At 50.0% G+C, this 19,561-nt stretch overlaps 1 protein-coding gene across 1 annotated transcript in view; it reads left to right on the forward strand.

Annotated features, from left to right (window-relative positions):
- PAPPA2 (pappalysin 2) overlaps positions 1 to 19,561 on the forward strand; it is a 208,223-nt gene that overhangs the window by 11,182 nt on the left and 177,480 nt on the right. Inside the window, exon 2 of the mRNA XM_066361598.1 lies at positions 16,103 to 17,174. Coding sequence (XP_066217695.1) covers positions 16,103 to 17,174 — 1,072 coding nt within the window. The remainder of the gene's footprint in view (positions 1 to 16,102; positions 17,175 to 19,561) is intronic.

Raw genomic sequence — 19,561 nt, forward strand, 5'->3', positions numbered from 1 at the left:
GGGCTAGTGCTCACCAGACAAACATGGTCCTGTTGCCACACCCCTTCTTTCTTGGCCGGTTCCCCACCGGGCTGGGAGCTGCTTGCGGTCAGGGCTGGACGTGGTTCATCCCACACTCACAGCACCTGGTGCATTGTCTGCGAGTGAAACTCCTCCAGCAGCTATCTGATGGGAGCCGGATGAATGGGGGTGTCAGCCAAGGGGGAGATTCAGCCTGATGAACTCAGAAGCAAATTATTCTGTTTGGATGTAGGCAGAGAAGGACGTGGAGATCTTTAGGTCCTAGTGGTTTGGAAGATGGCTAAGAGGTTTGAAATTCACTCAGCGATCACTAGAAGGGATGGTTCCCCTTATCTTCTACCTCAGCCACCTGCATCTATCTATAATTGATCAATATCCACCAGGAACTAGTCTCCTAGAAAAATCGAATGCAATTGCAACCTGGTTTAACTGGATTTATTTTTCAACTTTCAGAAATTATCTAGTTTAGTTGCTTCTTTGTGTTTGTGGATATGGATGCCTCCTCATTCTCCCCAAAGAACTTTGGTTGTGTTTGGGGCATTTGTTCACATAGTACTGGGGGGTAGGGAGGGGAGGTGGAGTGCGCATGCACCTAGGGATGCTCATTCTTGCCAATCTGAAGAAGGGGCCAGCCTATGCATCTCCTGTGCTTCCTGTCCTCATCCCAAACTCAGGAATTAGCACCAAGTTTTTTTTTTTTTTGTTTTGTTTTTTTTTGAGGGGATGGAGTTCTTTCAACAGAAAACACTTGCTGTACCTAGCTCAATTTATTTTTTAATCTGCTCCCTTACTAGTTCACTTATTCAACAGATGTTTATCGAACACAAAGTAGGTATTCAAGAACTATTTTTGAAATAAACCCCAACTTTCTGCAGAATAATAATAAACACTAACCACAGGACAGATCTATTTTAGACATTGTTTGTGTCAGGGCACATTAATTATATGAAATAATTGCACAATGGAATATCCTTTTAATCCGGCGCATGGCACGCATCCTGAGCATGGAGGTAATCTTGGGCACGGTTCCCTCACTGGGTGTGGCTGTCTTACTGGGCCCTTGGATAGAGCACAGGGTGTCACTGGCCTGACCTTAGCCAGGACCAGCGATGGCAGGGGAGCAGGCACGAGGGAGGTGGCCGCACCCACTCTGGTTCTGTCCATAGTGAGGTCTGGGAGTTTAGGAAAGACAGGCCGTGGTGGAAGAGGGTGGCGAGTGCTTGTCCTGCTGTCCCTGGTGCTCGTGTTACCCCCCTCTCCTCCTGCCTCCCACTGGGCAGCTGCCTTCCTTTTCTCTGGTCTGCTGCTGTCAGTGGTTTCCACTTCAGTTCAAGTTGCTCGGCTCAGCACTCGGAGACTTTTGATTGCCTGCAGGTTTCTGGGGGCTTAGCCGGACCCCGATCATCTATGTGTCACCCCAGCACCCAGAGTGGGGCCTGAACTGGAGTGAATACTTTGGGTTAAAGAAGTGGATGGAGAATAATGCGGCCCCTTTCTACCCCTAGAGCGTGATCGCTGCTGATTCCCTAGGGTTAGCCCTGTTCTTGGGTCAGGGCAGTCCTTCTCTCCTCTCCACCTGTTGCCCCCTCCTGGCCTCTGTACAAGCTGTCTGCTCACCTCAAATGTTACACTTTGATCTCTCTGGCCATCCACATTTTTGTTGTTGTTGTTAATGTAGTGGTTATGCATTCAGGATCTGAGGCTGGATGTTCTGGGCTTAAGCCCTCTACTAGCCATGCGAACTTGTCAAGTCAAAGTCCCCTCATGGGCGAAACAGGAGTAAGGATCATTTCTGTCTGATAGAATTGTCGTGATGGTTAAATAAATTAATAGATGTCATGTGCTTAGAGCTGTGCCTGGTGCATGGCATGTGCTCTATATTAGTTGCTGTTTTCATTCTTCCATGGAGAGGTGGTGGGGGAAGGAGCCAATGCCTTGCCCTGAAGTCACCGCTGGCCCAGCTGATCAAGGCTGTCGTGTGGCCCCTCCCCAGGGCGTCCCCTGTTCATTCTTCTCTTTCATGAACTCTTACACAAAGATATGCTTCCATGGCTATGTGATTCGATTGACCATTGAATTATTTGTAGTGACACTTGGTGCCCTGGATTCTAACTAACCAGTAGCCTCAACTCACTCTAGCGTTTGAGTTATTCCATTTCTTAGGAGACAGAGGCACATCATTACAAGAGGCACATCAGAAGAGGGAACTAGTAAAAACAAAACCTGTCTGTTGAGCTGTGAGTTCAGCTCAATCCTTTCCACCTTCTGTGGCCTCTGTTGCAGGACGTTCTAACAGTGAGGAGCAGTCAGAAGCATGACCTTGAAGTACTTCAGGATGAGCCTAGAGACTCTGGGCACAGACCATCAGAACAGCACAGCCTGGTGGCGGCCCAGCCCAACCTCTCCTTCACAGCCAGGCTTGTGAGGCCCAGAGAGGGCACGACACTTTCCTGACGTCACACAGCAGCAAGCTGGGACCACATCTCAGTGTCTCGGTTCCCAAGTTGGTGTGACTTCGGTGCTTCCAGGCTGCCTTTGGTTCATCTAAATCTCTTACTGGGAAGCAGCAGAAAACATTTTGGAAAGATTCAATAAGAAAAGGAAAAAAATATTCTGACTTTAGTAATTTAATCTGAAATGTCAATTAATTAGATCACCTATTTCTTTGTTCTTTGTCTTCCTCACTCAGAGGTCAACTTCACATGTCCTCTTGGAACACTGAGCTCTGAAGACCCACCCTGGGTTCAGGTTGAGAACAGACACCCTGTATTCACTGGCTCTTTTCAGACTTTCAAACTGGTGGAAACAGGGCCTCTCAGCCTGTAGGTTCTGATTGGCATAGCATTTAGGTTTGTGTGGCCCCCGGATATCACTTGCTTCCTAGAAGGCAGTCAGAATCTCCCTGGGTTATTTGTGACCACATGGTAGAGGCCAAAATGTTCAGATATTTTAAGTAAACACAGGCCAATACATATTCCCTGAGCGCATGGAGACACACGGCATGAATACTAATGCTGAGAAAGTCATGGGTTGTCTCCCTTTGAGAAAGCTTGTTGGGCAAACACCCAGCATTCGCCGGCTGATCAGTTGGGCAGTTATCTGCATCGCGACGGGCTCTAGTTCACGCTTCCTTTCCGCGAGACACCCCCGCCACACGGAGCGCGCAGCGCACACTGTTCCAACACTCCTTCTTAGGGCAGCATTGATTCTGTGACCTGTACCTGGGGAAAGAAGTGCCAAAGAAAACTTCTGAGAGGGATCTCAAAGTTATTTATTTGGTGGAGGAAAGGAAAAAAACAGGAAATGGGTGTTGGTGTTGCTTAGCCGGAGCTAAAAAAGCAAGTTCTCAGCGGAACCTTGCTAGAGATGGGGGAGGGTGCAGAGAAGGACTGGCGTCCTCTCTGGGTGCCGCTGTGACTCTGTCTCCCACACCTGGCCTGGGGTGGGCACTAAGGTGTCTCGTTGTGATGATGACATTTGGGGGTCGCCAGGCTCTCTAAGGTGTGGGGCTGCACACCTTTCTCGTAGCTTCTGCATAAGCTACCCTCTCCGTTTGAGAGTTTATACTCCTTCTGTTGTGTTGCTGGAATTCCCAGGGCGCGCTGTCCATTTCTGTGAAGGTGAAGATCAGACTGATAGAGAAGCCTGCAGGCAGTTCTTCACCTCGCTGAGCAGCCCAGCCCACACCTGTCACATCCCAGACTTCCTTGTGCAAAAGCACAATCCTTTATCCATTGGGCATCAATGGGCTGTTTGTGGAAATTCATAGTCACAGGACCTGCAGAGCTTGTTGAATGCTCAGGAAACTTCACAGAGCTCATTTTCAAAAGTTATTAAAAATGGTTGAAATGACATTCCAAAGAAAAAATCCACGTGTTTAAAATTACTTAAGACATTCCCTCCCTCCCTCCCTCCCTCCCTCCCTCCCTCCCTCCCTCCCTCCCTCCCTCCCTCCCTCCCTCCCTCCCTTCCCTCCTTCCTTCCCTCCTTCCCTCCCTCCTTCTTCCTCCCCCTCTCACCTCCCCCTCTCCCCCTCTCCCCCTCCCCCTCTCCCCCTCCTCCTCTCCCCCTCTCCCCCCTCCCCCTCTCCCCCTCTCCCCTCCCCCTCTCCCTCCCTCCCCCTCTCCCCCTCTCCCCCTCCCCCTCTCCCCTTCTCCCCTCCCCCTCTCCTTCTTCCTCCCCCCTCTCCTCTTCCTCTCCCACCTCCCCTCCCCCTCTCCTTCTCCTTCACTCCCCCTCTCCCATCCCCCTCTCCCCCTCTCCCCCTCTTTCCCTCTCTCCCTCTCCCCCTCTCCCTCTTCCTCCCCCTCTCTCCTCTTCCTCTCCCACCTCCCCTCCCCCTCTCTCCTCCCTCACTCCCCCTCTCCCATCCCCCTCTCCCTCTCCCCCTCTCCCCCTCCCCCTCTCCCCCTCCCCCTCTCCCCCTCTCCCCCTTTCCCCCTCTTTCCCTCTCCCCCTCTCCTTCTTCCTCCCCCTCTCTCCTCTTCCTCTCCCACCTCCCCTCTCCCCCTCCCCCTCTCCCCCTCTCCCCCTTTCCCCCTCTTTCCCTCTCCCCCTCTCCTTCTTCCTCCCCCTCTCTCCTCTTCCTCTCCCACCTCCCCTCCCCCTCTCTCCTTCTCCCTCACTCCCCCTCTCCCATCCCCCTCTCCCTCTCCCCCTCTCCCCCTCCTCCTCTCCCCCTCTCCCCCTTTCCCCCCTCTTTCCCTCTCCCCCTCTCCTTCTTCCTCCCCCTCTCTCCTCTTCCTCTCCCACCTCCCCTCCCCCTCTCCCCCTCTCCCCTTCTCCCCCTCTCCCCTCTCCCCCTCTCTCCCCCTCCCCCTCTCCCCCTCTCCCCCTTTCCCCCTCTTTCCCTCTCCCCCTCTCCTTCTTCCTCCCCCTCTCTCCTCTTCCTCTCCCACCTCCCCTCCCCCTCTCCCCCTCTCCCCCTCCCCCTCTCCCTCTTCCCCTCTCCCCCTTCCCCCCTCTTTCCCTCTCCCCCTCTCCTTCTTCCTCCCCCTCTCTCCTCTTCCTCTCCCACCTCCCCTCCCCCCTCTCCTTCTCCCTCACTCCCCCTCTCCCATCCCCCTCTCCCTCTCCCCTTCTCCCCCTCTCCCCCTCTCTCCCTCTCTCAACCTCTCCTTCTTTCCTTCTCTCCCTCTCTTCCTCTTCCCTGGATTAAAGCATAACTCAAGAGGAAATTGCCCAGAACTGGCAGGGAGGTGACAGAAGTCTGATAACTGCTTTTGATTGTTCTAGATCCTTCTTAGGAAGAGGCAAGAAGGGAGCATGTTCCTGTGGAGGGTGCTGTAGTCAGTAGCTGTCCCCACTGTGGGGAATGAGTGATGTAGGAGGGGGGAAGTGGTTGCTTTTTATTAGAGGAGGGCTCTTCTTTGTTAGAAGAAGGGAGTTTTTAGAGGGTCCTTGTCAGTTGGGAGGATGCTCTTGGCAGCTCTAACTGCCTCTTGTGGATTTAATTCGTGAGTGAATTATCATTCCTACCATGTACAAGACACTGGTCTTGATTCAATGGGTGTGGGGGAGAGTGTAAGACAGGCTAACCTGCTTTCAAGGAGTTTGAAATACACTTGAAGAGATAAGGTCTATATATGTCAAAATGATGCTAGTATTAGCAATGAATAATAACATTGAGTGCCTATATGTGCTAAACAGTGTTTTTATTGTTTTACGTGCATGAATTAATTTAATCCTTTCCAAACCCTACAAATTAGGTACTGTTATCTCTGTGTTATGAGTGAGGAAAACAGGATATAGAGAATTGCTCAATGTTGCTCAAGGTTGTAGAGTTATCAAGCTTGGTTGACCTAGTGGCTCTTACCCCACAGTTTGCTCAATGAGCTGAAATAGAATTAACTACCTTTTTGATTTTCAGTGGACTGCTGGACTGGCTCCACTTGGCTATTTGTGGGTCTGGATCAAGGTCTTGGAGAGTCTGTTAGCGAGGCAGGGTTGTCCTAGGAGGTCCTCACCAGGCCCCCAAGGGCATGTCCAGTCTCTGGAAAACACACTAGAACTCCAGGTGGGCTAGCCAGTTCTTTTTTTTCCTGACCCTTGTGGATTATTTTCTCAGCAAGAAAATAGCTAATGGCCAAGGCAGTAGGTGACGAATGCCTAAAGCCACTCTGCTTTTTGTCGCGATGGTCAAGGGGGCGTCCTTAGGGACGAGGCTCCTGTCGCCCCCAGGTCTGTGGCAGAGCTGAGAAATTGGCTTTCCGAGTTTCCCTGCTCTCTCAGGCAATCGCAGTCAGCCCCCGCCTCCCCCGCAAACCCACCGCCCTCTTCTCCCCTCTTCTCCCCTTGCCATGGCGGCCTGTGGAAAGCCAGGGAAAGCCCCATGCTGATGGCCGTCATCCCCGCCTGTGATGCAGCCATGACGACAAGGGAAGGCGCGGGACAACGAGGGGACGCTGGGAAGACGCTCCCGGGAGCTCTGCCCCACTCTGTGCTCTAATGTGTAAAAGCTTGGGCTCGCGGATAAAAGGCTGAGCCGAATTCTGTCTTGAAGGAGAGTTATCTAGAACAGCTGAAGACACCCCCCTGGTCTTCTTTGTTCACTCATTCCCACTCCTCCTGCTGACACAGCCCTGCTGGCTGCCAGGCCCTGGTGTTTGATGGATGGCCTGGCTCCGCCCCCTCGGTCCTTCTGTTCCCCTGGTGCTCTCTCCTGGGGGCGGGGTGTTGGGTAAGTAGTTCTGCAGAAGGCAGCAGCAGACCCGCGTGTGGAGAGGCCACAGGCATAACATCCTGGGAAAGGACCTTGCCTCGTAGCAGATTGATTTATGGTCATGACCTAACCTGGCCCTGTTTTTAGCTCATTTTCCTCCTAAAACAAACTTGCACCACACAGCATGTTTTTTTAGTTACCAGAGCTGATGACAGTGTGCGTGACTCCTCCATATTGTCGAAGAGAACCTCACCTTCCTGGAAGCCGACGGGCCTTTCTCGGAGGAGCGGGACTCTCACTCACCCCCGGGAGCTGAGCCGTGGGGCTGTCCTGGGAGGGAGGGTCCAAGGCCAAGTGTGTGACCAGGACAGCGTTTCTGTCTGGATCTTAGCTTTCTCTTCTGCTGCCTTGGCCCATTGTTAAGTTATCTCCTCTGACAGACACTGCCGTGAGCAGGTGTTCCTCCAGAATGGCGCTTTGCTCAACTACATGTGCCGTGCCCCGAGCGTGTAGGGTCCAGAAGGGAGCAGCCTATGTGACGGCTGGGGAAAAGCACATCTTAAGTCCTGGGGAAGTCAAGGCACCTGTGGCTGCCCAGTGAAGAAAATGCTTGGTCCCCTTGCCTTGTTCCTGTGGGTCAGATGCAACTGAGGGTCATGGGGTTCCTCGAGACTGGTGCGAGATGGTCCTCTTGGGAGCCAAGAGTCTCATGATGGCGCAGTCCGACTTCAGGAGCAGCGTGGGCGTCATGCAGGAGCTAGAAGCCTTCCTTCCTTGATGGTGTGGGAAATTCACAAACACCCAAGGCGGGCTCCTGTCACCACGGAGTTCTCCAATTGCTTGGCTGAATAAAGAAATAAAAGCTGTATGGGGAGGCCTAGCAAGCTGCCAGGACCACTTTGACTTGGGCATTCAAGGAAGACTTCAGGACAAGGCAAAGATTTCAGCTCACTTTTGAAGGTCGTGCCTGTGGACGGGAGGCATTTCAGACAAAGGAAGCGATGAGATGTTTTTATGGGGCTGAGACTGTTCTTGGAGTGTCGGTATTAGGAAAGTGACATGTTGGTACAGAGTAGGACTTTAATTGGGAGCTGCAGTTGGGGAGGATGAAGTCTCACCGCGACTTTCCCGGCATTGGGCCTACATCGCCTCTGAGACAGTGACAGTTCTTGGCTTCTCCATTAATTTCATCACTCTGAAATAAGTTCACACAGTGTTCCTGAAACACAGATACTCCTCTGCTTTGAGGAAGAAAGGGGTATGAGATGGCTCTCCCCCCTCCACTTCTATTATTACCATAAAATAAGAATGCCAAGGACAGGTTGATTCCTGACAGTTCTCAGAAGATCCCCCGCCCCCCCCCCCCCCATATTGACTTACGTAACTACTGGGGTGAATAAACTTTTCTTCTCCTAAAACCTAAAAATTAGAGGGCTATGTGGTCTTGTGGTCAGGGGACTCCATTCTGTGACAACCAACTGACAGAAGAGTCCAGCAGGGAGGAGGGGAGATTTCTGGTGGAGAAGGAGAAGAGTAGTCAAAGCGGTTTGATCGGCTCTGGTGAGAGGCAGAGCCGCCCCCACGAGGACCCCCTCGCTTCCCTTTCTGGTCCCCTCTCCTCTCACACCGAGTCCTGCTCCACTAGCTGAGGCCTCCGGAAACCAAGGGAAAATCCGCAGGAGGTGGAAACTGCCGACCTGACAGCTAGTTTTCATTTGAGTCCTCTTCACTATAGCTTCCACCTGCAGCCATGGTCCTGGCTTTGGGGTGAGAGGCTCCCTCTTCACCTGGGGGTCCTCTAGGATTGATTACGGAGGTTAACGAGCCACAGAAAACCCCACAGGGCCACCCAGACATTTTATCAAATGTTCAGGAGGCAGCCTGTCGAGGTAGGTGCTGGCCACCAAGGAGATACGAGCTGCTGGGCTAGCCAGTCTGTCCTCCCCCAGCTATTTCCAGGTGTGGATGTTAGCCCGCACATGGTTCTGAGAGCTGGATCCCGGTCCCCTCCAAGAAAGTGGTCTGCAAGTTCGTGCACGCTGCACTCACCAGCCCTTAGTCTTCCTCGTGCTCCAAAACAACCACAACGTATGTTTTAGTGTGTGAAGTAGTTCAGTGTAGAGTAACGAGCATGGGCTTTTTGGTTGAACATACCTGATTTTGATCCCTGTTTCTGGCCCTTCATCGATGGAAGACTGTGGACGAATTAAGTACTTAATTTCAGTGATCCTCAGTGCTTTGGCTCATAAGTGAGGCTATAAAATTCAGCTCATATATTTGTGGGAGGGCTTCCTAGTGGTGACACTTGTCTAGCATCTGGAGCATAGAAGATATTTAATAAACAGTAGTATAAGTCTTTTTGTTTCTCCTTGCCACAAGCAGCCGACCTCCTGAGTGCACAGAAAGAACCCCAGGAGGGGGCAAGAAGCAGCTTCCTCTCCTCCAGAAGCCACGTGGAACTGTTTCCCATCAAACAGCTCGTAACACTCTAGCTCTGATGTTTATCGTTATTAGGATTTCTCAAATCACTCAGCGAGATGGCCGCCCAGTTTTGAGAGAAGGCTTTTCTCCTTGAGGGAGGTTAACTCTATTCATTCCAAATGCTGGCAATTGATAATAGTAGAGAACTGTGTCCAAATGGCTTTTCCTATAGACCTACATGTGTGTAGAGCCCCGTGAAGCTACCCAGGGTCTTTCAATATGAATTTTGGAGTCGAGATCAGGAACCCAGCGAACAAGATACGTCCCTCCATTTATTTCCCTTTCTCTCCAAACTTAGATTAAATACAAGGTGAGGTGTCAGAACACATTTAAATTTAGTCAACATTGATGCATAATGGAAGCCAGTTCCAAACCGAAGCTAAAAGAATGAGTCTTAAAGTTTTAAGATGACACGGTCCAAATGTTTGGCTTCAGTACCACCCCCATTTTTTAAATTACATCATTTGATCTGATTTTTTTTCTTACCCGTGGGCTATCATAGTTCAGTCTGGTGTTGAGTGATTTTATAAATCATATTGATGATCTGGTCCCTCTGTTCCTCCCAAGAATGTGGCTCACATGTAAATCCAAAATTCTCAAATCTCAATGTTGCATAAGCTGAGTTTGACCACGTATAGTGTGTTGGCTTAGACCTCATTGGCTTTGTCAGCTTGACTCTGCTAGACTGAAGAAGGAAAAGTCTCTGAAGGTGGGGAGTTGATAGTCTTCTCTTTCAAAGCCAAGTGTGTTTTGCGCCTGCTTGGTGGAGGAGCCTCCGGGCAGTGTGCAGAGGGGGTGCAGGCTGCTCTGTGAGCCCCATCTGCAGCTGGAGGGGGCGGAGGAGCAGGCCTGGGGGGAGCAGGGGTTTTTTCACAGGTACACTTGGTTGCTGGACACTCAGGAGGACGTTTAAGGCTTAACACCTGGAATGGGGGCAACATTGACCTTTCCCCATTCTGTAAAAAACACTTTATTTTTATTTTAGAGCAGTTTTAGCCCTACACTAAAGTTGAGAGAGAGGTCCAGAGGTTTGCCGTATACCCGCTGCCCCACACAGGCATAGCTTCCCCACATCATCAAGATCACTCACCAGAATGGGGCTTTTTTTTTTTTTTTTAACCAGGGATGAAACTACATGAACACATCCCCAGTTTACTTGAGGGTCCACTCTTGGTGGTGTACATGCTATGGCTTTGGACAGAAGTATGATGACCTATAACGATCATTATAATATCGTACAGATTATTTTCATTGCCCTTCAGATTCTCTGGGCTCTGTCTGGTCATCTCTCCCCACATCCCTGGTAAGCCAGTGGCCTTTTTATTGTCCTTATACTTTGACCTTTTCTGGAAGTCCACATAGCTGGGCTCACATGGGACGTGATCTTTTCAGATTGGTTCTTTCACTTAGTGATATGTATTTGTTTCTCCCACGTCCCTTCATGGCTTGCTAGCTCGTTTATTTTTAGCACTGTATTAATATTGCATTGTCTGGAGGTATCACAGTGAATTTACCCATTCAACTTACCTAAGGACATCTTGGCTGCTTTGGAGATCTGGCAACTCTGAATCAGCTGCTACAAATGTGTGCAGGTGTTTGAGTAGACAGAGTTTTCAACTCCTTTGGGTAAATACGAAGGAGTGTGATCACTGGATCCTATGATGAGAGTAGGTTTAGCGTTTCAAGAAACTGCCAAACTGCCTTCTGAAGCAGCTGTACTACTTTGCACCTCCACGTGCAGTGAAAGGGAGTACCCGTTGTTCCACAGCCTCGCCAGCACTTGGTGTTACTAATGTTCTGGATTCTGACCATTCTAATGGGCATGTAGTGGGATCTCATTTTGGTTTAATATGCATTTCCCTGATGACATGTGATGTGGAGCATCTTATGCAGACTTGCTACCTGTCTATCTTCTTTGGTGAAGTATCTGTTATAGTCTTGGGCTCATTTTAAAATTGGGTTGTCGGTTTTCTTCTTGTTAAGTGTTAAGAGTTCTTTGTATATTTTGGATAGCAGCCCTCTATCAGATGTGCCTTTTGCAAATGTTTTCTCCTAGTCTGTGGCTTATCTTTTGGTTTTCCTGATACTGTCTTCAGCAGAGCAGAAGTTTTTAATTTTAATGAAGCCCAGCTTCTAAATTATATCTTTTATGCATTTTGTCTTCGTGTTGTATCTCAACAGTAATCACCACATCCTAGGTGGTCTAGGTTTTCTCTATGTTATCCTCTAGGAGTTTTATAATTTTTCATTTCACATTTAGGTCAGTGATCCATTTTGACTTAATGTTGGTGAAGATAAAAAATCTGTGTCTAGATTCATTTTTTTAAAAATTCCATGAGGGGAGGGAAGGCAGAGACAGACTCCCACATGTGCATACACTGGGATCCACCCGGAAAGCCCCCTAGGGGGCGATATTCTGCCCATCTGGTGCGTTGCTCTGTTGCATAGCAACCAAGCTCTTCTTAGCGTCTGAAGCTGAGACCATGGAGCCATCTTCATTGTGCAGGGCCAACTCGCTCCAACTGAGCCATGGCTGAAGGAGAGAGAGGGGTGGGGAGGGGTGGATTACCAAAATGGGTGCTTCTCCTATGTGCTCTGACTGGAAATCAAACCTGGGACAACCACACGCTGGGCCAGTGCTCTACTGCTGAGCCAACTGGCCAGCCCCCCCCCCCCCTTTTGCATGTCCAGTTGCTCCAGCACCATTTGTTGAAGAGACTATCTACGCCCTATATTGTATTGCTTTTGCTCCTGGTCAAGAATCAGTTGGCTATATTTATAGGGGTTTATTTTGGGGCTCTCTATTCAGTTTCATTGATCTATTAGTCAGTTGTTGTTTTTTACCAGTACTATACTATCTTGATTACTGTAGCTTTATAGTAACTGTTAAAGTCACATTTGCCTCTTTTAAATTATAAAAATTCAGACCACCAACAAAGCAGCTGCATGTACTTGAATAGTCAGAGAGAAGAGGACACTTGGCTGCCTGCATCTGCTTTTCTTGTTAGTCTTTATCTTGGTGGAACTGGCTCAGTCTGGCTCACCAGCGCCAATGGTACACATCTCTTCCAAACCCCATGTTCAGTGATATCACATTGATATCTTGAAATTGGCCATTGGGGGAATATTTATACCACAGAATTGGCAAGTGCTGCAAATCAGGACTAGTTTTTTTTTTCTTCTTCTTTTTCCTTTAGAGGACCAGTTATTAAAGATAAACCAGCATAACACTGGCTTTATATCTAATTTGATTTTCCCTTTGATGTCTCATTCTCAAATGCCTTTTCAGCATCATCGTTAATGTTTATTATTCACTCTGTATCACTTAGATACTGTGCTAAGATCTTTTTTTTTTTTTTTTTTTTTTTTTTTTTTTTGCATTTTTCTGAAGCTGGAAATGGGGAGAGACAGTCAGACAGACTCCCGCATGCGCCCGACCGGGATCCACCCGGCACGCCCACCAGGGGCAACGCTCTGCCCACCAGGGGGCGATGCTCTGCCCCTCCGGGGCATCGCTTTGCCCGCGACTAGAGCCACTCTAGCGCCTGGGGCAGAGGCCATGGAGCCATCCCCAGCACCTGGGCCATCTTTGCTCCAATGGAGCCTCGGCTGCGGGAGGGGAATAGAGAGACAGAGAGGAAGGAGGGGGGGGGGTGGAGAAGCAAATGGGCGCTTCTCCTATGTGCCCTGGCCGGGAATCAAACCCAGGTCCCCCGCACGCCAGGCCGACGCTCTACCGCTAAGCCAACCGGCCAGGGCCCTGTGCTAAGATCTTTAACATGTGTTCTTTTATTTAATCCCCACAACAACCTCATGAGGTAGGTCTGCGGTCTCAGCTGAGGATGAGAGGATGCTGAAGAACAGACACATCTTATGGTACAGGTACAGTTTGCAAATGAGCACACTGAGGCTCAGCATGATCTTATTTTTCCCAGGTCACAGAGCATCTAAGTGGTAGACTAGTGGCTAGAGCTTTTGACCGAGTCGTGCTTGTAGCCACCATCCACTCTGTTCTTCCCCACCATGGGAAACTTTCCTGGGCTTGGAATTGTGACACCTTGGATCTCTCTGCATCCAGCCTGACACCAGAACTCTCAGAGCCTTGCCTCGTGCACAGGATATATTTACTGCTTAAATGACAGTTTATCTAAGATTGCTTTGGAAAACTCAAGTACTGTATAATGGGAGATATTACATGCTAAGAAGCAAAGGGAAAAATATTTATAAAAAGATCACCACGTCCCAGTTTGGAAGACGCAGCTGAAGTGGGTATCTTATATAAATATGGATTCTGAGGAATATGACAGCAAGTGTTTCTGGGTGAGCTGGCAGGACCTTTAACCTGGGATTGTCTAAACTGATCTCATGGAGTACTTCGGGTTTATGTCTCCGCAAGCTTCCCAGCCAGTCTAACTGGTAATCAATGTAGCCCTCGTTTCATGGGCAGATTTGGAAGCTGGGTGTTTTTTAGGATTTAGGAATCAGATTACTAATGGGATTGGTCAGTGCCGAAAAGTTGACATTTGGTAACCTTAGGGCACATTTCTGTCATATTATGCCCATGTTTTAAAAAAGAGGTTCATAGCTACTTACACTTTCAACAGCCTGCATATTTTGTTATAGTCATTTGTTAGGTTTTTATCTTCTGCACTGCATGGAACTTTCCATGATGTCAAACAAGCGTTGAATCACTGTAGAGATCCCCAGCACCACGTCCTGAGGCTGGCAGCTAGTATTGCTTCATAAATATTCGCTGAACAAGTGCATGGGTCCTCTTGTGGTGTTCATGGACTTCAGGAGCCATAGTTGTCCCCCTACAAGCTCTGGAAACTTCCTTAGATGTCTTAATTGCAGCTGGACCTCGTGTGCAGGGCACAGTCCGCAACCACAGGACGTTCCAGGATGTGGGGACTCGGTGGAGGCTCCAGAGATCAGAGGCATTGGGCAGCAGTATCAAAACTTCATGTGTTTCGTAATTTATACAGTCCAAGCCCCTTTCTATGTCACACTAGTCTTAACCTTGACCTATTTTGTCCTGGGTGCCTTTGTTCCTACTGTACCCACTGTGCGGAATGACCTTCTGTAGTTCTCTGGCCTGGCCAAAACTTCCACACTCTTCAAGAATTAGGTTTGGGTCCCTTCCCCTCAGGAAATCCCGTCTGATTTGTAGGTTGAGATTCCCGTCCGTCTGTGTTCGCTAGCCTATATATCTCTTGATCTGAGTTCTAATACTATGTTGAAGTAACTTTCTATGTTTCTCACTTTCCCCTGAGACTTCTCAAGGGCAAAGACCACACCTTTTCTTTCTTTCAAAGCTGAGAAGAGTGTCTAGGTCTGGCAGTCCAGTGAATGATGAACTGAAATCACTGATCCCAAATGGAACCCCTTTTCCCAGCAGGAATGGGACAGTGAGATGAGATGCACACCCTCTGGGGTTTAGTAGAGTGACAGCCCTTCAAAACCCCTAGCTGGTGTGGAGCCTAGAGCTTCCCAGTTATAGGTTCAATGTTGTGGCTCAATCTGTTTGTCTCAGCACAGACTTCAGCTGCAGCCGAGCTGCTGACTGGTTTATTTGGTCTTCAGGGAGAGGGTAATAAATAAACCACATCCTCCAGATTAGAGGAACAGGGCTGCACATTAGAGGAGATTCCTGGGAGGGGGTGATGGGTTCATGACCAACGGCCTCCAAGCTGCCTTCAGAATTCCTTCTTATCTGTGGTAGTGTTACATCTGAACTTACTACTCCTTCCTGTTGCCAACTTATTAGTGATCTAGTTCTGTGCGTGTGTTTCTCCCTTTGTTTATTCCATTGGACTTAATAGTCTTGTGCCTGCATTGAGCAGATTGGTAAGGCGTCACTTGGTGAGGATCTTCATCTGTCTGGGCAAGTTCTGCTCTGTACTGTGGTGGGCATTGTTGGTTACAAAGCAGTCATTCTTATCACTGACTTGACTAAAATTTCAGGCTAGGGCCATGGGGGCAATGCCATTCTGCCTACTCTGGGGAGCAACTGTTCTTTGTGGATGGGCATCCTTGCCCTTAGACACCAGAGGGAACAGCAGGCTGGGAATGTGACAGTCTTCTCTGATGGGACTCCCTGATTCAACTCCTGTGGTCGCCAGGAGAATCATCATTTCAGTGTTCAGTAGAGAAAAGGACTAGCTGAGGGGGTAGGAGGTCACTATCTTTTGTAAAACCTGTGACTATTTTCAGGGCTTTGAGGAAATGGAAAGGGACAAGGATCAGGGAGAGAAGGCACGGACTCTTAAGTCCAAGCATAAGGGACACCTGTGACAAAGTGCTAGAGCAGGGGTCCCCAAACTTTTTACACAGGGGGCCAGTTCACTGTCCCTCAGACTGTTGGAGGGCCAGACTATAAAAAAAACTATGAACAAATCCCTATGCACACTGCACATATCTTATTTTAAAGTAAAAAAACAAAATGAGAACAAATACAATATTTAAAATAAAGAACAAGTAAATTTAAATCAACAAACTGACCAGTATTTCAATGGGAACTATGCTCCTCTCACCGACCACCAATGAAAGAGGTGCCCCTTCCGGAAGTGCAGTGGGGGCCGGATAAATGGCCTCAGGGGGCCGCATGCGGCCCGCGGGCCGTAGTTTGGGGACCCCTGTGCTAGAGGATGGGTGTCCCTTGCATTAGACGTCCCCTTCACAACTTCTAATTTGGTTGTTGAAAAATACCCAAATGACTTCAATGTGGTGGAATCTCCAATCAGATTCCTTTCAGGAACAGACGTTGCCAGATGGCTTGCTGTGGGGCACTGGACAGGCATCTCAGGTTGGGGAATCTGGAGCAGTTATTTTTTCCCATTAAATACCCCCATTCTTGCTATTCATATGGGTTTTCTTCTCCCTTTCTCTGTCCCCTTCTGTACCTGGTGTTTCTCCCCTTGGCTCTGCCTCCTTTCCCAGGTGTGTTTGATAACTGCTCCTACACTGTCAGTGACAAGGGCTGGGCCCTGGGGATCCGCTCGGGGAAGGACGCGGGAAGGCGGGACGCTCGCTTCTTCTTCTCCCTTCGCACCGACCGCATGAAGAAGGCCACCATTGTGATTGGCCACAGTCGCTACCAACCAGGCGCATGGACACATGTGGCAGCTACTTACGATGGACAGCGTATGGTCCTGTACGTGGATGGCACTCAGGTGGCTAGTAGTGCAGACCAGTCAGGCCCCCTGAACAGCCCCTTCATGGCCTCTTGCCGGTCTTTGCTCCTGGGGGGAGATAGCTCCGAGAACGGGCATTATTTCCGTGGACACCTGGGCACACTGGTCCTCTGGTCAACGGCCCTCTCACAGGGCCACCTCCAGCACAGCCCTCAGCATCCAGGCGGGGCGGAGGACTTGACCACCCTGATGCTGACAGCCACTTTTGAGCGCCTGGAAGAACAGTGGGCCCCCTTCAGAGAGGAGAAGTACCCACGGCTCGAGGTGCTCCAGGGCTTTGGGCTGGAGCCGGAGGTGTTGTCGCCTCTGCAGCCCACCCTGTGTGGGCGGACGGCCTGTGACAATGTAGAGCTCATCTCCCAGTACAACGAGCACTGGCCCCTGCGGGGAGAGAAGGTGGTCCGCTACCAGGTGGTGAACATCTGCGACGACGAGGGCCTGAACCCCACTGTGAGTGACACGCAGATCCGACGGCAGCACGAGGCACTCAACGACGCCTTCAGCCGCTACAACATCACCTGGCAGCTGAGTGTCCACCAGGTGCACAACTCCACCCTGCGCCACCGCACCGTGCTGGTCAACTGTGAGCCCAGCAAGATCGGCAACGACCACTGCGACGCCGAGTGCGAGCACCCGCTCACGGGCTACGACGGGGGCGACTGCCGCCTGCAGGGCCGCTGCTACCCCTGGAGCCGCAGGGACGGCGTCTGCCACGCGGAGTGCAACAACATGCTGAACGACTTCGACGACGGGGACTGCTGCGACCCCGAGGTGGCCGATGTGCGCAAGACCTGCTTCGACCCCGACTCACCCAGGAGGTAAGGGCCTGGGGCTGGGAGGTCCTGCTGGTGAGGTGCATTGCCAGCATCGTTTTATCCTTTGGAGACAAAAGAGGGTTCACACAGCCCTCAAGCAAACATCCATCCACCTGGCAGATACTTCTGTGCTTTCATGAAGTACTGGGTGTTAAGTACTCAGGAACACAGAGATGACTGGGACAAGGGACAGCCCTCACAGAACTCATTGTGGGGCGGACAGCAGTGTACGTGGTGTGAAGTGGGCCTGAAGGCCAAGTGGCCCACGAGAGGGAGCCAGCGGGCTGTCCCAGAGAGCGCGCCAGGTAGAGAGAAACCAGTCAGCACCTACTACACGTGAGCACTCTCCTGTCACCAGGCTCCCAACAAAGTGCCATGAATCCACAGGGAGGCCTCGTGTTGCTGGGTCTCTGGGGCAGGTTAGATATCCCACATCTAACCACATATCTCCTTTAGGACTGGAGGCTTCCCATTAAATTTGCTCCATTAAATTCCTCTCTCCACACAGCATCCGGAAGGATCCTTTATAAAACATTTCAGATCCTGCTATTCCCCTTCTGAGATTTCTCCCCACTGTACCTAGAGGAGGATGCAGACTAGGTTTGGCTCACAGGGTCCGCTGTAGACAGGCCGTTGCCTACAGCTCCATCTCCCTCCCCCAGCACCCTCCCCCGGCACCCTCCCCCATCACCCTCCCCTAGCACCCTCCCCCAGCACCCTCCCCCATCACCCTCCCCCGGCACCCTCCCCCATCACCCTCCCCCGGCACCCTCCTCTACAACCTCCCCCCAGCACCCTCCCCCATCACCCTCTCCTAACACCCTCCCCCGACACCCTCCCCCATCACCCTCCCCTAGCATTCTTCTCTACACCCTCCCCCCAACACCCTCCCCCAGCACCCTTCCCCAGCACCCCCCTCCAACACCCTCTCCATACCCTCCTCCTTCCCCTCGCTCACACCCTCTCTCACACCCTCCCTCAGCATCTTCCCCGCCCACACTGCATAGCCTCCCTGCCCCATCTGCTCCACTGTTCTGGCCTTAGGGCTTCATGTTAGCTGTCTCAGCTCCTTGGAATCCTCTTTCCCTTGATTTTCCCTTGGTGGATTTTCTCCTGTCAGTCCCATATCTACTTAAATGTCACCTCCTGGAGTGGCCTTTCCTGATCCCTCCATTTACATCAGCCGATAAGCATGAGTCCATCAACTAATTTTAATTCTCTGTGTTATACTCATCACTTCTAGTGTCTTTCTCATTCTTTCATTCATTCATTCATTCATTCATTCATTTATTCATTCATCTTTTCCCAGCTCCATGAAACCAGGGCCCTCGTTCACCATGGTGTTCCCAGTGCTAGAACCAGAGCTGACACCTGGTTGTTCATCTCAGGTTTTACTGTAATGCATAAATGGCTCTGATGTGAGACCGAAGCCAATAAGAGGATTTCCATCTGATGGTCCATCAAGGGTTGGGGGCTGTTAGAGGAAGGAGACAGGTGGGCGGTAAACTTGTTCATTTGTGCACATGGACAGGGCTTCCCATTATATAACTGGTGCCTTTGTACTCATCATGAAAAGCTGTAGAATCAGTGGGAGGTGAGAGGGCGGCATGTCAGCTCCCATCCTATACCTTGATGGCTGCCTTTGTGTTTGCTAGTCACAATTTGTATAATAATTCGTGGTGTCCTTGTATGTGGTGTTAATGGTTACCCTGTAGTTCAGGCATGTGATGTCAAAGAATGAATGTAAGATTTGGCCTCAGGGTACACAGTCGAAGTCAAGAGTCCTTACTACTTAATTAGGTATGTAAATTATACAAGGTTGTAAAGGGATGGTGATTACAGTAGTGCTTTGCCTTACCTGTTATATTCTTGGGTGATTTTGTGAATCAGATGAAGTAAGCACAAGAAAGTGCTTGGTAACTCTCAAGTTTTCAATAGTTCAGCTAGCATTAGTTATTATTATCATTATTAGAGCTGACAGATGGGAAGCTTTTGTTTATGTAATAATGTGCAGGGAACTGATCACATTACCAAAAATATTCACATAAGAAAGAGTCTGTTTGGGTTTGGTTTTTAGCTTTTGATAACCTTAAGCAGAAGCTAAATCTCATTAATAACGGTGGTTGCCAATTCTTAGGATCTCCAAAGAGACAGGGAAGTCTGGCTTGTTCTCCTTGTCTAGCAGGTCATTGCAACAGCCTGCGACCTTGGCTGTGAGAGCTGCCTTTCGGGGTACCCAGGCATCCTCTTCCTTGGAGTGGCCCTTGCTCTCTAAATCTCCACTACCACTGCCCCTACCTGGGTGTTTATAGCTTACTCCACTTACTACTCCAGGGTTGCCATGGTTACTCATCCCTTTCTTTTCTTTCTTTTTTTTTTTTTTTGTATTT

The sequence above is a fragment of the Saccopteryx leptura genome, chromosome 2 (genome assembly GCF_036850995.1).
Source record: "Saccopteryx leptura isolate mSacLep1 chromosome 2, mSacLep1_pri_phased_curated, whole genome shotgun sequence".
NCBI lineage: Eukaryota > Metazoa > Chordata > Mammalia > Chiroptera > Emballonuridae > Saccopteryx > Saccopteryx leptura.